The sequence below is a fragment of the Neurospora hispaniola genome (genome assembly GCF_033458365.1).
Source record: "Neurospora hispaniola strain FGSC 10403 chromosome Unknown B0T23scaffold_5, whole genome shotgun sequence".
Classification (NCBI taxonomy): domain Eukaryota; kingdom Fungi; phylum Ascomycota; class Sordariomycetes; order Sordariales; family Sordariaceae; genus Neurospora; species Neurospora hispaniola.
Genome location: NW_026944410.1, coordinates 3896546 through 3917370, shown reverse-complemented (window position 1 = coordinate 3917370; position 20825 = coordinate 3896546). Strand labels below are relative to the sequence as shown.

The 20825-nt window shown below is 53.4% G+C and overlaps 5 protein-coding genes across 5 annotated transcripts; 3 read left to right on the top strand and 2 right to left on the bottom strand.

Annotated features, from left to right (window-relative positions):
* The first annotated feature begins 2259 nt into the window (after window positions 1-2259).
* B0T23DRAFT_178531 (fructose-2,6-bisphosphatase) lies at window positions 2260-4087 on the top strand. Its single transcript, XM_062833039.1, has 4 exons — window positions 2260-2490; window positions 2565-3154; window positions 3208-3321; window positions 3385-4087. Exons 1-4 carry the CDS (start codon window positions 2385-2387, stop codon window positions 3916-3918), a joined length of 1344 nt encoding a protein of 447 aa, XP_062692380.1. The 5' UTR covers window positions 2260-2384; the 3' UTR covers window positions 3919-4087.
* A 1397-nt stretch (window positions 4088-5484) lies between these two features.
* B0T23DRAFT_319736 (uncharacterized protein) lies at window positions 5485-12593 on the bottom strand (the record flags this gene model as incomplete). Its single annotated transcript, XM_062835139.1, has 3 exons — window positions 5485-6917; window positions 7071-10398; window positions 10461-12593. 3 exons carry the CDS (start codon window positions 12591-12593, stop codon window positions 5485-5487), a joined length of 6894 nt encoding a protein of 2297 aa, XP_062692379.1.
* A 1765-nt stretch (window positions 12594-14358) lies between these two features.
* Window positions 14359-16275, bottom strand: B0T23DRAFT_178397 (thiamine biosynthesis protein NMT-1). Its single transcript, XM_062833037.1, has 4 exons — window positions 15822-16275; window positions 15666-15768; window positions 15542-15610; window positions 14359-15482 (listed from the first exon to the last, which is right to left on the bottom strand). The coding sequence occupies exons 1-4, from the start codon at window positions 15854-15856 to the stop codon at window positions 14661-14663; spliced, it is 1029 nt and encodes a 342-aa protein (XP_062692378.1). The 5' UTR covers window positions 15857-16275; the 3' UTR covers window positions 14359-14660.
* Window positions 16276-18229: 1954 nt separating this feature from the next.
* On the top strand, window positions 18230-19027 carry B0T23DRAFT_178375 (uncharacterized protein). Its single transcript, XM_062833036.1, has one exon. The coding sequence runs from the start codon at window positions 18392-18394 to the stop codon at window positions 18986-18988; it is 597 nt and encodes a 198-aa protein (XP_062692377.1). The 5' UTR covers window positions 18230-18391; the 3' UTR covers window positions 18989-19027.
* A 316-nt stretch (window positions 19028-19343) lies between these two features.
* B0T23DRAFT_341143 (uncharacterized protein) lies at window positions 19344-20798 on the top strand. Its single transcript, XM_062835886.1, has one exon. The coding sequence runs from the start codon at window positions 19484-19486 to the stop codon at window positions 20555-20557; it is 1074 nt and encodes a 357-aa protein (XP_062692376.1). The 5' UTR covers window positions 19344-19483; the 3' UTR covers window positions 20558-20798.
* Window positions 20799-20825: the final 27 nt, after the last annotated feature.

Genomic DNA, 20825 nt, shown 5'->3' with positions numbered 1-20825 from the left:
GGGTGTTCCGAGTTCAATGACTGGGCTGGGAATTTCTCGCCCAAAAACTGCAATTTTTTTTCTTTCCCAGTTAATTGATTGATGATCCCGAACATTCATATTGCTTCTTTGGCCACCACCACCTCATGTTCAGTTAGTTGTTGGGAAACGAAGATGCCTGGGATGAGATGATACGGTACCTACATCAGTGCATGTGCACTTCTGCCGTTTGGGGTCGTTGTCGTTGTTGCCGTGCAGACCGTGATAACTAAGCCGCACGTCAACGGGCGAGCGGGAAGAGACCCCGAAATCGGTGTTGCCGAGCTCTACTTTCAAGTCTCGCATTAACGCGCCAAGTGCTGCCACCCAGCCGTATAAAGTTAGGGAAGGACCTTCCTTTAGCATACCGCCCTGAACCCCCACCATGGTCCCTGTGATCGCGGTTTGCTTTCTCCCGAGGTGAAAAGGGAAGGGTTCAACATGGCGGTCTGTCGGTGGAACCTGCAGATGCTTCTCAACTTTTCGTTCACGTGTACTACAGATTTGATGTTTATGATTTCCTATTTTGACCTGCTCCAGACTGAAAGCTGAAAAGATGTTTGTATTCGGACTTTGTTCTTATTGGCAATCCGGACCTGGAGTTTTAACGCACAGTTCAATAGCGAATGGAGGGGCAAGTTACACAGTCATCAGATGGTCAGGCGGGACTACTTCTGCTAGAACACCAACCAGCTCACGGTTCGTCGTCCAAAGTGTCAAACACCGAACCGAGCGGTTGTCGCCTGCCTTGCGTGAGCTTCATCACAGACGGAAAACAGCCATGACATGGAGAAGCAGCCATCTCCAGTCTTGGCAAGGTTCCTTGTGAGTCCCGTCTCTCTCCATCTCGTCAAGGGTGGGGTCCCGTCGGGAGTTGAAACGACGGGACTGGTGAGACTGGTGGTTGCTGACTGGAACTTGGAACATTGCAGTGTCTTGGTAAGTAGGTAGAAGGCTGGAACCTTTTTGGCTGGCCTTGCTTGGCACGGTGATGCTTGGCGTGAATCGGGCTGTGAGTCTTTCCATCTTTTCCATCTTTCCTTCGCTTCAGAGTAAAGTCTTCCTTCCGATGTTTAGCCAAATGATGCCATCTTGGGGGTTTGTCTGCTGTTTGTGATCAATCCGAAACGTAAGAGGATTGTCATGTGTTGAGAGCAGACGGGAGTCATAGGTGGTGAAGAGTTGGATCGTGAATGACGGAATGTTACACTCTGATGGTTTTGTACGTAACGGCCGAACTGCCACGAAGAGGGGGAAAAAAGAAGGTACAGGGGCACTACAGGGCAGAGGCAACTACCTAACCCGGGTTGACCCATTCCAGCGGGTGGGCTTCCAGTGGGTGTCTCGGTGGACTCCCGCTGGCTTCCCTGTGCCCTGTGCCTTGCCTGCCCTGCCAATGCAGCCCATTTGCACCCACTAGTACCCCATGCTTGCCCGCTTCAGGCCAGGTAATTCCACCGCAATTCCCGTCTTCCCTGAGAATTCCGATGGTGACGGAACCGCCAGGGACAAGGTGCCCAAAGGCCATGTCCTCGTGCCCGGTATCGTGTCTAAAAAAAAAAAAAAAAAAAGTTCAAGAATCTTTTGGGGGTGACTGTTTCTAATTTGGACTTCCATAGTTAGTAATTACAACAACCAAAGGGAAGTTGTTCGGCTGTGCTTGTGGATCCTCAAAGAGGATGAGAGTTTGGATTTCGTAGTAAGGTACCGTACATGGACCGGTACGTACTGCGGCAACAGGAACCGGCCATGGCGCAGGGCAGCTCTTGCTAAACAGGTACATCCATCCATCCGTTACCATTACCTTATCCTTATCGATCAATACCTACCTACTGTCATATTCCCGTTTCCATTCTTCAACATCCTTCACTTCTCCTCTTCACCTATTACCTACTTTTCTTCCCCTTTACTACTACTTCTTCTTCCCTCCCATCTTCTTCTCCTTCCACAGCATTTTTCGCCGCTGCCATTGCTGTTGCTCGCCAGAGATCGTCCCCGATCCCCGTTCGGTTCTAGTCTCGCCGCCGCTGCCATCGCATCCGCCAACGACGTCCAGACTTGCCATCCCCACGTTTCCACCGGCAACGCCCTGCTACGTCGACGAACAGGTACCTGAAAAGCCTTTGCGCAATACCGGCCTACCAACTGCCCTTGTTGTCAGCCAAGAAGTCCCCGGACACTGGCACTACCCCAACTCGACTTGCCTCACGCGATCAACTGCTTCACCGTACTTGTCAACTACACTTGATCAGGACTACAAGAACTCGACGACTGCGTGCCCAATTTGGTGGCTACATGTACTCGCAGCGTTTCCTGCCCTTCCCCGACCTCGACCTTTTTCCCAGTACACCAGCACATCAGCAATCATGGCCCCTAGGACAAACGGCATTGGTGTGCAAGTTGAGAACACCCGCATCTGCGTGGTGATGGTGGGTCTCCCGGCCCGTGGAAAGAGCTATATCGCACAGAAAGGTACCATGCCATATCATCCAGCTTTGTTGTCTTGTTCCATGGGGTCCAATTGCTAACTCCAGTCCCCGTCCCAGCGCAACGCTATCTTGCCTGGCTCTCGATCCCCGCCGCTACATTCAATGTCGGCAACTACAGACGCACAGATGCCCCCCAACCGTCCGCCGACTTCTTCGAACCCAACAACCCGGAGGGAGAGCGCAAGCGTCGCGCTGCTGCCGAGGCTGCGGTAGCCGACATGCTCAGGTGGTTCAAGAAGGGAGGAGTTGTCGGCATCCTCGATGCCACCAATAGCACAAAAGAGAGGCGCAAATGGGTCCTCGATCTCATGACCCAAAACAACATTGAGGTCATCTTTGTCGAGTCCAAGTGCGATGACGAGAACATGATTATGGCCAACATCCGCGACGTCAAGACCACCAGTCCCGATTACCAGGGCCAAGATCCCGAAACCGCGGCGCTCGACTTCCGCAATCGCATACGCAACTACGAAAAGGTGTACAAATCGCTTAACCAAGACGGCGACGAGGAGGATTTGACTTTCCTCAAGATTATGAACGTGGGGAAGCAAGTCATCATCAACCGCATCCGCGACTACCTGCAAAGTCGTATTGTGTACTACCTCATGAACTTGCACATTCGCCCTCGAACAGTATGGCTGTCAAGGGTACGTATTTCCGCTTGTCCCTATCAGTTTGGCGGGATGCTAACGATTTGTAGCACGGCGAGTCCATGCTCAATCTCGAAGGCCGTATTGGTGGCGATGCCGAGCTATCGCACAGAGGTGAAGAGTATGCGCGGAAGCTCCCCGAGCTAGTAAGAGAATCCGTTGGTGTACGTTACTCCCTGCCCCGCACTCTTTGTTGTTGCACCACTCAGTCTAACATTTTTCCGCAGAGCGACCGCCCTTTGACAGTATGGACATCAACACTAAAGCGCACCATTGCCACGGCGCGCCACCTACCAAAACATTACAACCAGCTACAATGGAAGGCCCTGGACGAGCTCGACGCCGGCGTGTGCGACGGCATGACGTACCAAGAGATTGCGGACATGTACCCAGATGACTTCCAAGCGCGCGACGAAGACAAGTACAACTACCGGTATCGCGGAGGCGAAAGCTACCGCGACGTGGTGATTCGACTGGAGCCCATCATCATGGAGCTGGAGCGTAGTGAGGACATTCTCATCATCTCGCATCAGGCCGTGATCCGCTGCATATATGCATACTTTATGCAAAAACCGCAAGAAGAAAGCCCCTGGGTTCCCGTGCCGTTGCACACGCTGATCAAGCTGACACCGAGGGCGTATGGGACCGAGGTGCAGACTTACAAGGCCAACATCCAGGCTGTTAGCACGTGGAGAGGAAAGGGGAGCACGGCAAAGCATGAGGACCCTAGTCCCGAGAAAAGTCTTTTCCAGACTCACTAGAGGACGGGAAAAGCGAAGGAGGATAACGAAAGACTACATACACATAAGCAAAGACGTTGATATATAATACCCCCTATTACTACTACCATATACCTCGCTACACTGCAATACGAAAGTTGCGGGTTCTTTTTACAGACGATGGGAAAACATTTGGCACCAAAGAAGGGTTTGGTTTGGTCTTGTCTTGTCGATTTTTTTTTTCGAGCGACGGCGGCACAAAAAAGCAGCGCGCGGAATCAACAAAAGAGAGACGGAGTGGGTTGCGGTCGCGGCTGGGCCTGGGCCGGTTGGAGTTCTTTTAGGTGTGGCTTGGGATTGGAATTCTTTGATCAGTTTGACTATTCCGAATGATGTGTTGTTGTAGTATGTGTAGCGGTATGTGTGATAGGCAAGAACGAGGCTTGGTTCACTTGACCATTAGCGAGATAGGTAGCATAACGAAAAGACACTCTCAGTACTTGCCTTTTACCGTTCTGATATATATCCCGTGATACCCCCTCCCATACCTCTTGATGACGCACTTCCCGGTACTATTGAGTTTGAACCTGAGGTTAGAAGGATAATGATGCTTGTCGACCTGGAACCGGATCAGCATATGTCGGTCAATATGGTTCAGTTCTTATAGAGCGAGGAGATGGGGAAGGAGCAGGAGGAGGAACAGAACGAATCATGATGGGGAAATGGTTCTGGCCGAGAAACATGCTATTTAACCACGAGGGCAAGAACGAGGTTGAGACATTAGATTGAAGTTGGTCGAAGACCTCTGGAAGGTGTATCCCAACGTGGATTTCCATCTCGGTGGTATCTGGACATGGGCTGGCAACTGAACCCACCCCTCGCATGGTCTTCATCAGCTAGGTACCTAAACAAGCCGTCAATCAAACATTTCCCCCATTCCTCCTGCTCTTACTTCTTTTCCATTGCCTTCCCGCCAAAAGAAACATTCTTCCGTCCGCCGCTCATTTCAAAGTTCTGATCCTTTGCGATCGCTCTTGACTTCCGATTATTGAGGACATATTGTAGGGTTAGGGTATGTGCCTCGTTTTCGGGTGCTCGGTGCTGGTGCATTTTATGGCATGTACTAACAATTTCTGTAGTGCATCGTGAGCAAGCTTGCAATTCTCGTCATCCGACCCAACTTTGTTCCCTTTCATCACCTCCCATCATCTTTTTCCAATTTGGGATGGATCAATCACGACACCATCCAGGCAAACTTACCCAACCTACAAACGCTGATACAAACGCTCACTCACCTGGATTAGTGACCATCATCATTTTGATTCCTCACGCAATGCCACACTCAACGCAATCACCTCACAATGTCTACAGTGCTGTGAACGCCCTCAACTTCAACCTTTGAACTTGGAAAATCTGCTCATGATGTAATTCAATCAATCTAACCGGCTCTCTAAATACAATGAGCGCCGTGATATTCGCTACCATATTACCTCCAAGTCATCTATACCCCGACATGCTCGCCATGAAAGCTGCAACCCGAAGTTGGCACACCACAATCTCGCCAACATTGCTCGTCCCTGGCTCGCTCAGCGACAACAATACCTAAACTCACCACCACGCCTCCTTCGCACGCATTGCGCCGCTGCCAGCAGCATCCCCAAGGCGCTCTCTCTCACTCATCACTGGCATCTCATGCGCCCGCGGACCATTTGGGTTGCGCGGGTCATACCGAACATAAAATGACTCCGGGTCCCAAACGCCATAGGTGAGGAGTTGATTATTGATGAAGGCCGCTAGGCGCTCTTCGTAGGGACGGTTGTCGGTTGGAGCTTCCGACTGGTCACCGCTTGTGGTGGTAGACATGCTCTCGAAGCTGGAGGACGCAGTCTCGGTATCGGCGTCGGCTTCCGGGTCAGACAGCTGGTGGTGAGTGGCGGGAGGGGCGGTGATGGGGATGGTGCCGGGTTCTTGCCCGGGAATATGGGTGTCACGGTCGGCAAGTGGCTGTCCCTCCTTCTTCTCATGGTGAAGAGGAATTCCCATCTCTGTAAACACCTTCTCGAGTACGCTGCGACCTTCCTCCGCCCTCCGAAATGCCTCGTCATTTTGATGGCGTGCCTCCACTAAAGAGTACTGCGCGGCTGACCGTTCGTATTCTCCATCGTGGCTGACTTCCACTAGCAAACGATGACCTTGCTCGGCGGTGCGAGTTGAAGAATCGTGGTAGTCCCATGCTTCTTGGAGGAGACGGTAGCCTTCTTGGGCTTGAAGGATGGCTTCGTCGAAGCGAAGCCGGGCCAAGATCAGATTTGGACTATCTTGGGGATTTTGGCAGTCTTGCGAGACGTCCTGCGAGAGCGAGAGAAGAAGGTCGGCTTCTCCGAGTTGGCGGAAGGCCTCAGAGTTGTGGTGCTGAGCACGAAGAAGGGAGTTATGCGCCTGTTGGGAGAGAATGAGGGATTCGTCGATCTGGTGCCAGGCTTCTTGGAGGAGCATCTGCTGTTCGTGGAAGGGCGTGGCTTTTTGCTCAGCCAGTGTTAGGGAGTTGTCAACCTGCTGAATCCCCAACATCTGTCCAAGTTTTGCCTCGCCTTCAGCTTTGACCTGAGCAGCTTCAGCTTCGGCCTTCCGCTTGGCCTCTGCCTCCGCCTTACGTTGAGCTTTCTTCCGGCGTTTGACCTCATCGGCAGCTTTCTTCATTGCTTCCTCCCTCTTGGCCCTCTCTCTAGCTTCCTTTACCTCCTTCTTTAATCTCTCAACATCCTCCTTCTCACGCCGAATTCTAGCCTCCTCCTCCCGTCTAACCCTCGCCTCCTCCATCGCCCTACGAATAGCCTCCTCTTCCGCCTTGCGGACGGCCTGAGCTTCTCTCTTCAACCGCTCGGCCTCCTCCCTGAGCCGACGCTGCTCCTCCTCCTTGGCTCGACGAGCAGCAGCTTCCAGATCAGCCAGACGACGACGCTCAACTTCCTCAACAGCCTTCTTCTTTGCCTCGGCCGCGCGTTTCTTAGCTTCCGCGGCTTTGCGCTGCCTAGCTTCCTCTGCCCGGCGCTTGGACTCCTATTCCGCTTGCTGCCGTTTGGCGAGGTCGGCTTTGCGCTTGGCTTCTGCTGCGGCTTTGGCTTCCGCTTCCGCTTTGAGTTTGGCTTCGGCGGCTCGTTTCTCTTCGGCCTGGCGCTTGAGCTCGGCTTTACGTTGAAGTTCGGCCTGGAGAGCGGCTCTAGCTTTTTGTGCAGCTTCTTGGGCTCTACGTTCGGCTTCATCTGCTTGGCGTTGCAGTTCGGCGTGCAGTTCGGCCTCAGCTTGTCGAGCGGCTTCATCCGCTTTCCGTTTCTTTTCGGCAAGGCGTTTCACTTCGGCTTGTCGCTTGAGCTCCGCCTTCTGCTGTTCTTCGGCCTGGCGAGCGGCTTCGGCCTTCCGCTTTTTCTCAGCCAGTCGTTTCACTTCAGCTTGGCGTTTCTTTTCCTCGGCTTTGCGCTTGGCTTCCTCCTCTTGCTTAAGCCTGACTTCCTCTTCCGCCTGACGACGAACTTCCTCGGCCTTTTTCTTGACCTCCTCGGCGGCCTTCTTTGCCTCGTCGGCCTTGCGCTTGGCCTCGGCGGCCTTCCGCTTCTGCTCAGCTTCTCGCTCTTCTTCAGCTTTACGTTTGGCCTCCATCTCAGCCAACCGTATAGCTTCTAGCTTAGCCTTTTGCCTGGCTTCAAGTCCCGCCTTCTGCTTGGCTTCCAAGGCGATCCGTCTGGCTTCCTCTTTCTGGTTGGCCTCCTTGAGCTTCCTCTGCTCCTCCTTGGCATACCACTCCTTCTCCGCTTGCAGCCTAGCCTCCTCCTCAAACTGCCTTCTCTTTTCCTCAGCAATCCGTTCCTCCTCTTTCTGCCTCTCCTCATCTTTCCTCCTCTCTTCCTCCTGCCTCTTCTTCTCCTCTTCAGCCAACCGCTCCTCCTCCTCCCTCTTTCTCATATCTTCCTCCTTCCTATTCGCCTCTTCCTCCTTGACCTTCTGCAAATGAGCCTCCTCTTCCTTGACCCGTTGCAACCGAGCAATCTCCTCTTTCTGATGCTGCTCCAAACGCCGAGCCTTCTCTTCATCGAGCTTCCTTTGGGCTTCAGCTACTTTCTGGTCGAGTTCGGCTTGGTGGCGGGCTTCGGCTTGGCGACGGAGCTCTTCGCGCGCCGCTGCTTGTTCGCGAAGGCGGGCTTCTTCCTTTTCGCGGTCGAGACGCTTGCGGAGCTTGCGGCGCTCCTTCTTGGCTTTGGAGGCTTCTTTAGACCTGTCGAAGGGAGGCGGGTTGGAGGTGGAATTGGCGTCATGGTTAGGTAAGTCGTGGGAAGGGGTGGAAGTATCAGTAGGGGCGATATTGGGAGTGGCGGCGGTTGTATCGTTAGGGGCGGCTTTGGGAGTAGCTTCAGGACCGGCGGGCTGCTCTGGAGAAGGCTGTGCAATATCTGCTGAGGCGATGTTGCCGAGTTGCTTTGGTTGAACAACGCCGTCGGTATCGTGATCCGGAACATCGTGTGTGGAAGGGCCTGCTGTTGAGTGAACGTTCTTTGGCTGATGTTTGACTGTTTCTGCAGGCACATCCTGCTCGTTGACTGGCGAGGGTTTGATGCTAGCTTGTCCAAGCTCATTGTCAACAGCATCTTGGTGTGCGTCTTCGGGGATGCATCCGCCACACTTGCTGTCAAGCAAGTCTTGACCTCCAGTGCCCTCTTCTATAATCGCAAAAGCACCCCTGTCGTCGGTTTCAACAATGCCAAGATTATTGAGGAAGAAATCGAAGAAACCCTCTTCGGAAATATCGGCCGGGACCTCAAACTTGCCAAAAAGCTTGGTACTCTCACCTGCCTCCTTGCGCTTGAGATGGTCGGCATAAAGAGACTTCGTATAATTGCGATAGTGAGCCACCTCCTCTGTGCTCAGATCGCCTTTATTTGCAAGGGCCTGACCTCTGGACTTGTCCTCGGGAGCACCTGGCTTCGGCCCAATCTTTGCCATGGTCTCATTGACCACATTCTTAATTGCCTCTCGATCAAACCCGCCGGTCTTGAGGGATTCAAGAATCTGAGCCTTCGATTCGGCGACCACTTCGGACCTGGCGGCCTTCTTTTTCTTGGCCTCCTTTTCTTGTTCCTTCTTCTTTCTGTTCCTTCGGCGCTGCCTTTCCTTCTGCGCCTCGGTCCTCGTGTCAGGCTCTGCGGCCTTCTGATTCGCTTCCTCCGCCTCGGCATCTATTGCCTCAGCCCTTTCGGCAGCGGCCTCGGTCTTTCGCCGTTTGGGAGGGTTCAAATGCTCGAGGTTTTTGTCGAATTTCCTGTCCATCCGGTCCATCATTTCTTCGGCCCGACGCATACTTGTCAGTTCTTCTTTTGTCAACAGGCTCTCTCCATCCGCATATGCCAGGCTACTGAACCCTGGCCTGGGCGGATCCGGAAGCGGTCTCGATCTGGGAAGCGGTTGCAGCCCATCACCACCCGGCCTAGTCCTCCCCGGAGAAGAATTACCCGATGAACTGGGTGTCTCATCATCACACTCACACACACTCTCATCATCATGGTGCTGCTGATGACAGATTGCATAATGGCACTGACGACAAGCGCAAAGTCTTGATGCCATACCTCCCGCAATAAGCGCAGTCCTCGGCGGCTCAGGGTGATCCTCAAACCACCCGTCGACCCGTCCGTTTAGGGCCGTGAACTCATCGTACAAATCCTTTCTCCTCAGTCTTATTTGGGCAAGACGCGTCCTGCTTTGCGGCCCAACCACCTCATCGCAAGGATCCCAGGTCTTGACCCAGGCGTCCGGCGGGCCTACCCACTTCAGCCACTCAAAGTTGAGGGTATTCAACGCCGCAAGCGTCACTCTGATATTGAGGTGAGGGTGGTCATCCCTCAGCGCAATGCAATAATCCGTGGTCTTGCCTTGGCCGTAGCCAAAGTATTGGCCCAGATTCTGAGTTTGTTGATTCCCCCTCAGACTAAACGGCGTCGACGTCGAGTCGTACTTTGGTACATGTCTAAACTCCTGCAACACCAAAGTCTTGGAGAAATATACGTTTTCGTTCCAGCCCAGTTGGCATCCCATGTCCCGGATCGCATCCAGAAACTCGTGCGTACCGGGCAAGACACCGGACCGCAGGCGCTCGACGTGGCAGTGCAGAGCCATAAAGGATAGCATCCTGCCGTTCTTGGTGACTGTTTCAAGCCAGATCTTGCACTCATGCACAGTCTGGAAGTCGGGGACCGTGATGCCGCGGATATTTTGCAAGGCCAAGCAGTCGCGGATGAAGTTGGTGAAGGACCGGAGTTGTGGACACGGCAGGAAGCCCGGAGGGGAGTACCGCTCGCAGTGGAGGAGGATGTTGATTTCGCCGGCTAGACCGTCTTTGCCAATTTGGGAGAGTTCCATGATCAAGGGAGTGGGACCGATGATGCATGGCGGCCATTGTGGGAGGGAGGGGTGCCACTGGTTCCGGATGCGGCGGTACATGATGTTGGCGGAGGGCTCGATGAGGAGCCATTCTTGCTATTTCGGAGGAAATGGGTTAGTCGTCGGCGTTCGGTGATTAGGAAGAGGGAGAGACTTACAGCATTAAACCCCTCAAACCACATCGGCATAACCCTCGAGTTATCTGTCGTCTTCGAGATTCGCGTGTACGTCGGTAGACGCTCGGGATCGGGAAGCGGAGGCAGCCCACGGAGATCCTTCTGTTCATCCCAAGGCACTACCGCTGGGGTATAAGGAACCGAGTGCAGCAGTGACTCGCGCGGTAGCGGCTGCGAGGATTTGTATGCTCTGCATGGGGATGAGCGGGAGAGTAAAGGGGATGAAGGGGCGGGTAGTGGGGAGTAACGATCCAGTCTGGGTTCTGTCGCTTTGCCGACATAGACAGGGACATGTGCAGTCGGCGGGGTGGTCGGCTGGCCTTGGGTACCTCGAGGGAAAGGGGCGGGTTCGGGTTGTTGTTCGGGGATTACCACTGACTGGGATGGTGGGAGCTGATCAGCTCCCATATGATGATCCAGCGAAAAAGGTGCAACTGGTACAATTGGTGCTACAGATCCCATTGGCGCCGCCGGTGCGATAGGCGGTGCCAAAGCAACAGGATGCTCGACCGAAGAATACGGCGACACTGGCGAACGCGGGGACAGCATCTGCTCCGGCTGCTGCTCGGCTTTTCCCTTGCCCTTCTCCTCCTTGCTTGGCCTCTTCTCTTCTGCGACCACAGTCTCTTCTAACAAGGATTCAGGCTGACTATCATCACCATCGGCCTCGGCGTCACCCTTCGGATGTGACTCCTCCAGATTTGCCTCCCTCTCATCTTCAGACGAAGTAGAGATTACAAGCTGCCTCCGATCAGGCAGCGGGCTCCTATCATCAACGAACAACTGCGAACTGTCACTTTCATTTTCCTGAGTTCCATGGTCTCCATCTCCATGGTCTCCCGAGGCTTCAAAGTCCGAATGATCCGGAAGTTCATAGCCATCATCTTCATCCACAACCCGTGGAACACCAAAGGGATCATCCTCAGGCAGCGGGACGTCAGCTGGGTCGACTTGGACGGCAAGCGAGGATTTGATGTCTGAGCTTGAAGATGGTACCGCCTTGGTCGATGAGCTGTCTTCAGGAACGGGAGCGGGAAGGAGGTCCGTCCAGTCGATGTCGTCGTAGGCAGTACACGTGGGGATTGTGTCAGGGAGGTGGTGGTCTTTGCCCTGGGCCTCGAGATTGTCGGCGATGAACTGAGGGACCAGGCTGGGGGTTTCCTGCTCTTCAAATTCCGAATCGTATTCCGACACAGTCAGCGACGGCGGGAAAGGGATATCAGTTGAGCCCAGACCCAGAAGCGCATCATCTTCGTAGATGTCATCTTGTTGTTGGCCGGTGCCAACCCCACCTCCAATTCCTCTCGTAAAGGATGGCAGCGACAAACTCGGGGTATGCTCGTCCGACTCCTCCGACTGAATATCGTCTTCTTCCTCATTATCAGATGGGAGCGGGATCAGGGATGGATCGATCGATGCATGCGAGTGTCCCTCAGCCATGACAACAGAAGCAACAGCCAGTGCATCCAGGAGAAGAGAAGAAGTAGCGTCATGAAGCTTTTGTTGTCTCTCCAGAAGTGCAGAGCAAGTGCTGTTGTTTTCGGCTTCTTCAGCGGCTTCGAAGTCAGTGATTCTTTGGCTCAGTTTTGCTAGCATAGCCGGAATCTTTGGGAGGTTGCGCAAAGGTTCGGGCAGCTCTGATGGTTCGCCCTGTTCGTCCATAGTTTGGTCGGGTGGAGGGGTGATGCTGCGCTCTTCACTTGTGGACGTGGGGTTGCGCTTGAGGCTGTTGGTATGGCCTGTGTCGCTCACGAAATCAAGATTGCCCTGAATCGTGTCGTCGTCGAGCTCGACAGTTTGATGCTCTTCACTGGCTTCGGACAAGGGAGTCACGCTGCGCTTTTCGGTGGCTGAATCACGCTTGGGGATGCTTGTGTTGTCGGCGTCCATCTCGCTGACGGAATCAGGATCATCCCGGATCTTATCTTCGTCGTTGTTGATGGCACGAAGTGTACGAGCAAGGTCACGAGCCTCCTGAGCTACAACAGTCCAGAATGGAGACTCAGCGGGTGGAAGGACCATGGGCGAGTCGGGAAGTGGGATGTCGGTCGCCTGAGGCTCGGTTTGGGGCGTCGGCGGGGGAGTTGGTTCTTTTGACGGTTTGGAGAGCGACATGTTGTTAACAGGCACTGATCAGCTTTGCCCGTTCGTTGTCTGTTCTCGAGAGCTCAGGCTCGTTCTAATCTGGTGAGTAGAGATAAAGGTAGGTAAGTAGGGTGCAACAGGATGGATGGGGGTTGCGAAATGTGATGAGCGATTGTTTTGTTTTGTTTGACGGTTGTGTGTTTTGTCGTTAGGTAGAGAAAGTTCAAGACGGAGGGAGGGGTCAAATAAAAAAGAGGAGTAGAATGGACAATACGCTAACGAGCAGATTGCTGGTGAATGGCAGAAGTGAAGGTCACAGCAAGGTGAAGGTGAATGTGAAGGGTCGGTCATTGACACAACCTGGGTCCTGGGAGGGAGACGTCGAATAATAGCGGTCCGCTGGAGCCCGGGCAGGCTGCCAGCTGTCGGTCGCCAGGACAACAACTTGACATTTGACGTGTTACGCGTCATTGGACTGAGTAAGGTTCTACATCTCTGTGAATGCGAATGTGGAAGGACCTCGAATGGTGCGCGGCATCTTGGCTGTTGGGACGAGAGATGGGATGAAATCCTGAAAGGGGAAGATGGAAGGCAGGCATTGCAAGCCCAGGAACTGAACCATCTGGACCACCCGTTCAATACCTACCAAGACACCTGCGAAGGAACTTGGTTCCTCAGATACAACATACTTCTTTGACACATTCATGGAAACAATGATGCGTGTTTATGAACTGCGTTGTCTGTTTTAAAGCGGGCTGAGCGTTCCTTTACAGGAGACAAGGAGGATGTCTGAGACGAGACGAGAATTCATCTGGATGCATGATAGAACTTGCATTGTAGGTGAAGGTACCTACATACCTACCCAGGAACAAAGGTACACATCTACATCATCAAAGGACACCTCACCTCTCATCGAGAATTGGGAGAAGTAGGTAGTTATGATCATCTTCGAATTTTCACGGAGCTTCCACGTCGTCTCGAACCCCTTCCCCCCACTGGATTTATATGTAGACCGTGCAGCTGATGGATCCTTTTCACGCTCTGACTTCTCTCTACACTTCTTTCTTTTTACTTACTTGACACGTCAATGTCATCCAGGTCCTTGTGAATTTCCAGTTTACACTAGCATAGCGGTCTTCCATAATTCACGAGATAGTTAATGTCTCTCATACCTAATGCTTTCATACCTACCTCCAGGTAGATAAAGTGACGCTACCTACCTACCTTACCTATTGCCAGCCCAAAACATTGATGGTGGTGGCGCTTTGTTTTGTTATAAAAAGCTGTTGTACCTAACCAGCCCATATCTATAAGTCAGTCAGTCAGTCACCCCCCGAGATTCATGTCTCGTCTAAGTAGGTGGGAATGATAGGTATGTAGTCAACAATACCTACACGTCTAGTGGGTAGCCAGCCAGGACCGTTGATATAGACTGCTTTCGCCTCAAGCCTCAAAGAACAGCCCTGCCATTGATGTGTGCCAGCCATGAAAGCAATCCGTGAAACGTGCCTGAGGTTGGCCTGATAAGTCCATGTCAGCATGGGTGATAGACGTCCCGACCGGTGGAAACAAGCGGGCGGCCCCTTCAGCACGAGACGAGGGGACTGACTGACTGTCTGCAACCGGCAGCTTGCTGGGCATTTTCCCTGCTCTTCAATCACCGGAAGATGCAGTGTATGTCGTCGTTACTTGATGCCATTAGGAGAAACTGTTAAGAAAAGAAAATGATGCTCGTCTGCGTCTCGGGGGGGAAAGGACACTCGTCGTCGACACAATAACATCTCAAATAAAGACAAACGAATGGTGAATATCAGATCACATTTTACACGGTGTAAGAGCGCAGCTCAATTAGACTAGAGAAAAAGACATTTACTAATGAATGTCGCAGACGCCCTCCCTAGCTACACCTTTTGAGGCCCTCATCGATCATCCACACGATACTCTCATCTGGAACCGAGTCGATGAAGCCATCAAGATACGAGCCTCTTTGTTCCACCAGAAACTAATGGTTGCGCAAAAAGATCCCAGACTATAGCAGCCAAGCTTGGAAGTAAACTCTTGCCGCCATCCGCAGCAAAGACGACCCTGTTCCACCAATCAAGCCTTGATCCCAAGGGGCAAGCGGTGGAAGCCACCGCAGCAAGCCACATTTTTCTGAAGCTCAACCATTCGCTTCTGGTCGCCAGTAGGGTCACTGGATTCCGGCTGCAGAGCCCAGTCAAGAAACTCGTTGGTGTAGTTGGGGGTGAAGTCTGGGCTCAGGACGCCAAGTCGTTGACCATACTTGGTGACCTTGGACCAGTCGCGCGCGACGTTCTTGAGGTCCTCGGAGAAGTATGCGTAGCTGCGCTCAAAGATCTTTCTGTTGAGCTCAGTGCCCATGACAGGCTTGAAGTCAACATACTCCTTCCACGCAGCGTCCGGGTTGGCCAGGACAAAGTCAGTCGCCTTCTTGACGGCGCGCATAAAGGCCCGAACCTTGTCCGGGTTCTGCGCGATGAAGGACTCGTTGCCAATGTAGAGAATCGAGCAGAAGCAGCAGCATCCGAGTTCCGCGAGCTCGTCAATGCGAAGCATCTGGACGTCGGCCTTGTCCCGGCCCTGGGAAGCAAGCCACTCCTCCAGCTCAACCATCTGCACGTTCTCGAGGCCGATACCGGCGTCAATCTCCCCCTTGATAATGGCCTTGGAGACGTTCATGCCGCAGCGGACGGCCGTGTAATCGGCGGGAGTCAGGCCGTAGTGAGAAGTGAGCTCATCGATCTGAATCTTGCCAAACTCGCCGACGTAGCCGATACGCTTGCCCTTGAGGGACCTGAAGTCGGTGGTGATTCCGGATTCCTTGAGGTAGACGACGCCGGTGAAGGGTTCGTCCAGAAGGCTGCCAATCGAGAGGACAGGGTAGTTACGGGCTTTGGCCTGTTGGTGAAGGATCAGCACTTGACCATCTTGTGAGGGCTGAGAATGACGAATCTTACAGCAAGAGTGTGGATCATGGCCTTGAAACCAAGGTCGACTTTGCCGCTGCCGATAATTTCGGTCACGTCCTAACATACTCTGTTAGCCGGGAACTGGCACATTGAGACGGAATTGATTACGTACGCTGGGGTCGTTGGGCTCCAGGAGAGCCACCTGAATGCCCTGTTCCTTGAAGAAGCCTTTGGCCTGGGCAAGGTAAAGCGGTGCATGGTACGGCGTAGCGTGCCTGTATTGCGTCAGCGGTTGATACGACAAGCTACGGCATACATCAGTGTTTACCAGTTGGCGAGGAAAGTTATCTTGTCGGTAGACATGTTGGCGCAACACGAGCAGAGCTGCGAACCTAGAGTTAGTTGATCTCCGATAAGGGGAGGGGAAGGGGTCCCAAGAAGCCAATCCTTTCGCTGGTATTATCCAGATCAAGTTCGCCGGTATTTCTCAGACCAACGTGGTACCGCCGCAGTTGGCCCATGGTATCAAACTCATTCCAAAGACCTTGTCACAGAAGGCATGGAAGAGCGATAAGTGTGAACCAACTGTGGCGGTACCAACATGGACACCCGGTAGCTGTCTTGTTTACTTTACCTCGATCTTGGAGTTCCCATTGTGATAGATGTCATGGCTCTTCGGACGCTGGTCGCGTACCAAAGGTATAGCAGATTGTTGATTCAAGTCAAGAGCGAGATGTCGAGTTGTTGTTTGGGAGCAAAAGGCCAGGTTACCCCTCAATATGCGGGTGCTTGAGTTATATACCTCTTCCATACGACCCCCGATATCGGGTCATGAGTGATTTGCATGACGCCATTGCCAATAGAGACGAGCGGGGTCGCCATCCGATTCCCCCCGGGTCTTGACTCACTCCTTCTCAAAAGATCTCGGCATACTTCTCGGCATACTGAGCTTTTGTCCCCGGTGTTTCCGCAGCCAGCCGGCGCATCTCGGCCGTACTTAACCGAGAATATTGAGATATTTATGGCGCAATGTATCGCACCAATCATCGCAGAGGTATGGTCACATATGCAACACCTCACGTCTGATGTTTACATCTTGAAGACGTTGAAGAGATTAAAGGCCGCATCAGTGATCAGCAAGTGGCATGATGCCACCTTGATCCCCCGCTTCAACGTGCCTCCAGGCTCCCAACGGCGGTGGAAATGATGTCGCCGACTCGAGGGACCTGCTGGCCCCCCTCCTGACGTTTAATGTTGCGTACGACACCGGCGTCGTCCCTTTGGAGGGGCATCGCGTAAACCAGCTTGTCCGGGTGCTACCCGCTCGGCCTTGCCTTCACGGGGGTGCGGACGGTCGAGTTTCAATGTTGACGGCGAGAAGAAGAGCCTCAAGGACAAGTGTCAGAGCGCGCATGCCAATGTTATGGTGAGGGAGAAATCTCCCGGGCCGAACCCTTTGTCGCATTTGATGGAAAGAATGATATGGCCGCGCTGAATCGGGAAAAAGACGTTTAATTACTGTCGACCTACTGTGATGTACGACCATATCGATAGGGCGCACGCGAAACAACTCAGCACCGAGAAGTAGATCGTCTAACCAAGTTCAGAACTGAATGACCGATCCGACATTGGCTGAATAGTAAGAGACAACCTCCAGGCCGTCAAGAAGATCTTTATGACAAGTTGGAAGAGCACCTGCAAGGAAACTGGACCGCTTGGCTTCATAGCTGAGCTGACCTAGTGCGTCTGGCGTACAAGACTAGGTAATTGAACAAATCGCGGAAGACATCAAGGCTTTTCCCAATGGAATTATCTTGGATGGTCTTTGACTGAAGCCGATCCGTCAGACTCTGCCATTACGTCCTGATGTGATTGAGAAGGGGTTATGGAAAGTCGCGCTTTGTAAAAATGTGTCATCGGAGTTTGCCGCACAGCCACAATCACCAAGCCACCTAGTACTGGCCGCCACAACTACCTATTTTTTGATGCACTCGGGTGTCTCTTTTCGGGACAACTATAGAGGTAGGTTATAGGCCACTTGAGCAACCGAATTGCCACTGATGTTAATCCACGAGTGACAGACTAGAGCGATCGGGACAGCTCGATCGTGGAGGGTGCAATGGGGCGCATAGGTTCTGGTGCAGTATTTAACCGTGGGTCACGGTAGTAAACCGTTAGCTAGCCTGATCAACCAACCACCACCTTTGCCCACAACCATGGAACCTTGTATAGCGATCCCATCACGGATTGCAATCGCTTGACCACCAAAACCATGTCCCACACCCAACCTGCCCACCAAAGTCAAAAATTACCTAGCCAGTGATGAAGCAGAATTGTCTGATATCTTCTTGTGCTGCGCGCGAAACCTCCTTACCTGCGCGCGGCTATAGATGGTGCAGCCGCGAGTTAGTCCCAGGCATTACAAGGCGGCGCTGTTCTGAGCAGAGGCTCCAAAACGATCTCAGCGAGCTGCTAAGCAGTTTGTGCTTTACGGTTTGTACGTCTTGTGCCGGATCTAACACCCCTTGCGATACCCAAGCGAACCCCGACCTCCTCTACCTCTACGGGAGGTGATGAACGGATTCGCTCCGCCAGTGGTTTTAAGTGGTGGCGCTTGCACTGCTGCTGTTGCTGCGAAGGGGGGGAGGGGTTGAACTCCTAGTCCATGTCATCGCCGTGGTCGTCGGATTCGGAGCTTATGGCCTCTTTTATACGGGTGAGGCGATGACTGTTGCGTGTGTTGGGTGTCGCAACGCAATGACTCGAGCAGTCGGGTGATTAAGGCGTTCAGCCATGTCGGTAGAGGATGGCAGTGTTTTGAAGCGCACTGTACGGGTTAGGTCAACGACGGGGATTGTGGTATTTTGAGCAGGTTGGGCCTCCAGTCTTCTGGTGGCGATGGCAAGGTCAAATCTACAAGAACGCTCTACCTACCTTTACGAACAACACCGACTACTGCTTCCTCTCTGCGTACCTCCCGGTTTCGGTTCCGGCTGCCACCCCGGCGGCTCACTACGTGTCTGGCGGACCTTTGTTCGCCCAGGTCCTCGCGTCCCGTCTCTCCCACGCCCGGCCGCCCTGCCCGCACCTGGTCCTAGACAGGCCTCCTTGACCCAGTTCGGGGTCACAGGGGCTACCCTGCCGGTAATGAGGTCAAGGGAAGAGGTGGATAAGGAGGATGGAAGAAAGTCAAGAGATTCAGGCCTGCCTGCATTCAGGACAGGAGCTTGGGGAAAGAATTGGCGTATCATAGAGATTGTTTGGATTGACACGAGTTACCTAGGCGAAGTTCTTTTCAACACACTTGCGTTTCCTTGTGCTCTCAGGGAAGTGAACTTTGTGCTTTTGTGTGTGACTTCTTTCGTACTCATCGTAAGCCCGGACATAGTTGCTTACGTCCAGGACCTAGGTTCGGGGTGTCGTCGGTGGTTGGGCCGGGTCTGTGATCTCGCTATGGGTCGTCGGCCCCTTGCTTTGGCGCTCGTTCCGGGCTAGGCACGAGCGGATGGGAGGTATGAGGATCACCAGCGAAGAAGTATCTAAGGCCGGTTGATAGACGTGTCGTACAATGATTCAATGGGGAATTATCCTGATGGAAGTGTTCGTTCTTTTCGGAAAGCTGGGTCGACTGAATGCCGGCGGAGTGTCTTGACCGTCATGACCTGTGAAGTGGTGAATCGTGGACGTGGAATTTGTGGAGAGGGTCAGGCCGCCTGGCTCTTCCAGGAGCTTAAGGTTGGTGGCCCTGGCAGTTGGGCTTGGCATATAATTGTTAGTGCAGTACGGGGTAAAGTCCAGCTGGTGCCCCGCAAAACGAATTTAGTGGGTTCCGCCGGGTCACCCCGCTCCACCAACTCCGCGTCCCCGAAGTACCGCACCAACGTCATCACCAATCTTCCACTTCAGCCCTTTCTCTCATTCTTCCTCTCGACACAACACAACACAACATAACACACTGAATTCGCTCCCAAAAGGAGCCAACCCATCGACATGATGGCCTCCACCGTCAAAGCAGTCACCAAAGACTCCTCCCCCCTCTCCTTCATGACCCGCCTCTCCCAACACGTCTACCTCTACCGACCCTCCTCCTCCACCACCTTGTCTCCAACAACAACAACCACCACCACCACCACCACCACACCCGGCAACCGTTCACCACCAAAACTCATCCTCCTCTGCTCCTGGATGGGTGCCCGCGACCCCCACATCGCCAAATACATCACGCCCTACCAGGCTCTATTCCCCACCACCCCCATCCTCCTCATCAAATCCGAGATGCAGCACGTCTTCCAGCCCAAGAGCTCCTGGCCCGACATGCAAGTCACCGTGCCCGTCCTGCGAGAGATTTTCGGTTCCGAAATGCTCCAACCTGGTTCCGACAGTTTTGGCTCTTCCACCACCGGTCTCACTTCCTCATCTCCATCAACACCACTTAACGATGAAGAAGACCAACCCACCCTCCTAATCCACCTCTTCTCCAACGGCGGTTCCGCCCAGCTTCTATCTCTGCACCACTACCTCCTCCAGTCCGAGTCCCGTCTCCGTCTCCCACCACATCTAACGATCTTCGACTCCGCCCCAGGCCAAATAGCTTACTTCCCCACTTACCGCGCCCTCTCGCACGTTCTTCTCCCGCCTGCTTCCCGCGCTGGGTTCTCTTCTCTCTGGGATACCCTCCGCCGTCTGATCATTTCCCCCTTACTTCACATGTGGGTCTCCCTCCTCTGGACGAGCAACTTCCTTTCCCATCTGCTTCACCTACGCTTTCTGGAATCTCCGCTGGAACGGGCAGCAAGGGAGCAGAATGATAGGACGCCTGGAAAGGGGAGGGCGGAAAGGGAAAGGGGACGGATGTATATCTATAGTGAGGAGGATGAGTTGGTGGGTTATAGAGATGTAGAGGCGCATATGGAGGATGCACAAAAGGGACGGGTGGGAAAGGGGAAGGTGAGGGGGGAGAAGTTTGCGGGGACGGGACATGTTGGGCATGCGAGGGGGGAGGAGAATGCGGGGAGGTATTGGAGCTGTGTGAGAGGGTTTTGGGAGGGCGAGAGGTGGATGTAAGGCTCAAATGGGAGGTTGATGGAGGGTGAAAAATAGGTAACCCTTTGATTTGCGGTCTCCTGGTACCTGATGATATGGCTGCTCCTGGTTTGAAGATCAAGACGGGAGGATAGAACCGAACTAACCAGAATTCAAGGTAATCAACCACCACAAGATGTCCATTACAGGACGTAATCAATGAAATTGACGAGACCTAAAATGCAAATGCCGGTTATCGTACCATGGACGTCCACTAAGCTCGGCCGTCGCATGTAGGTGGATACCTAGG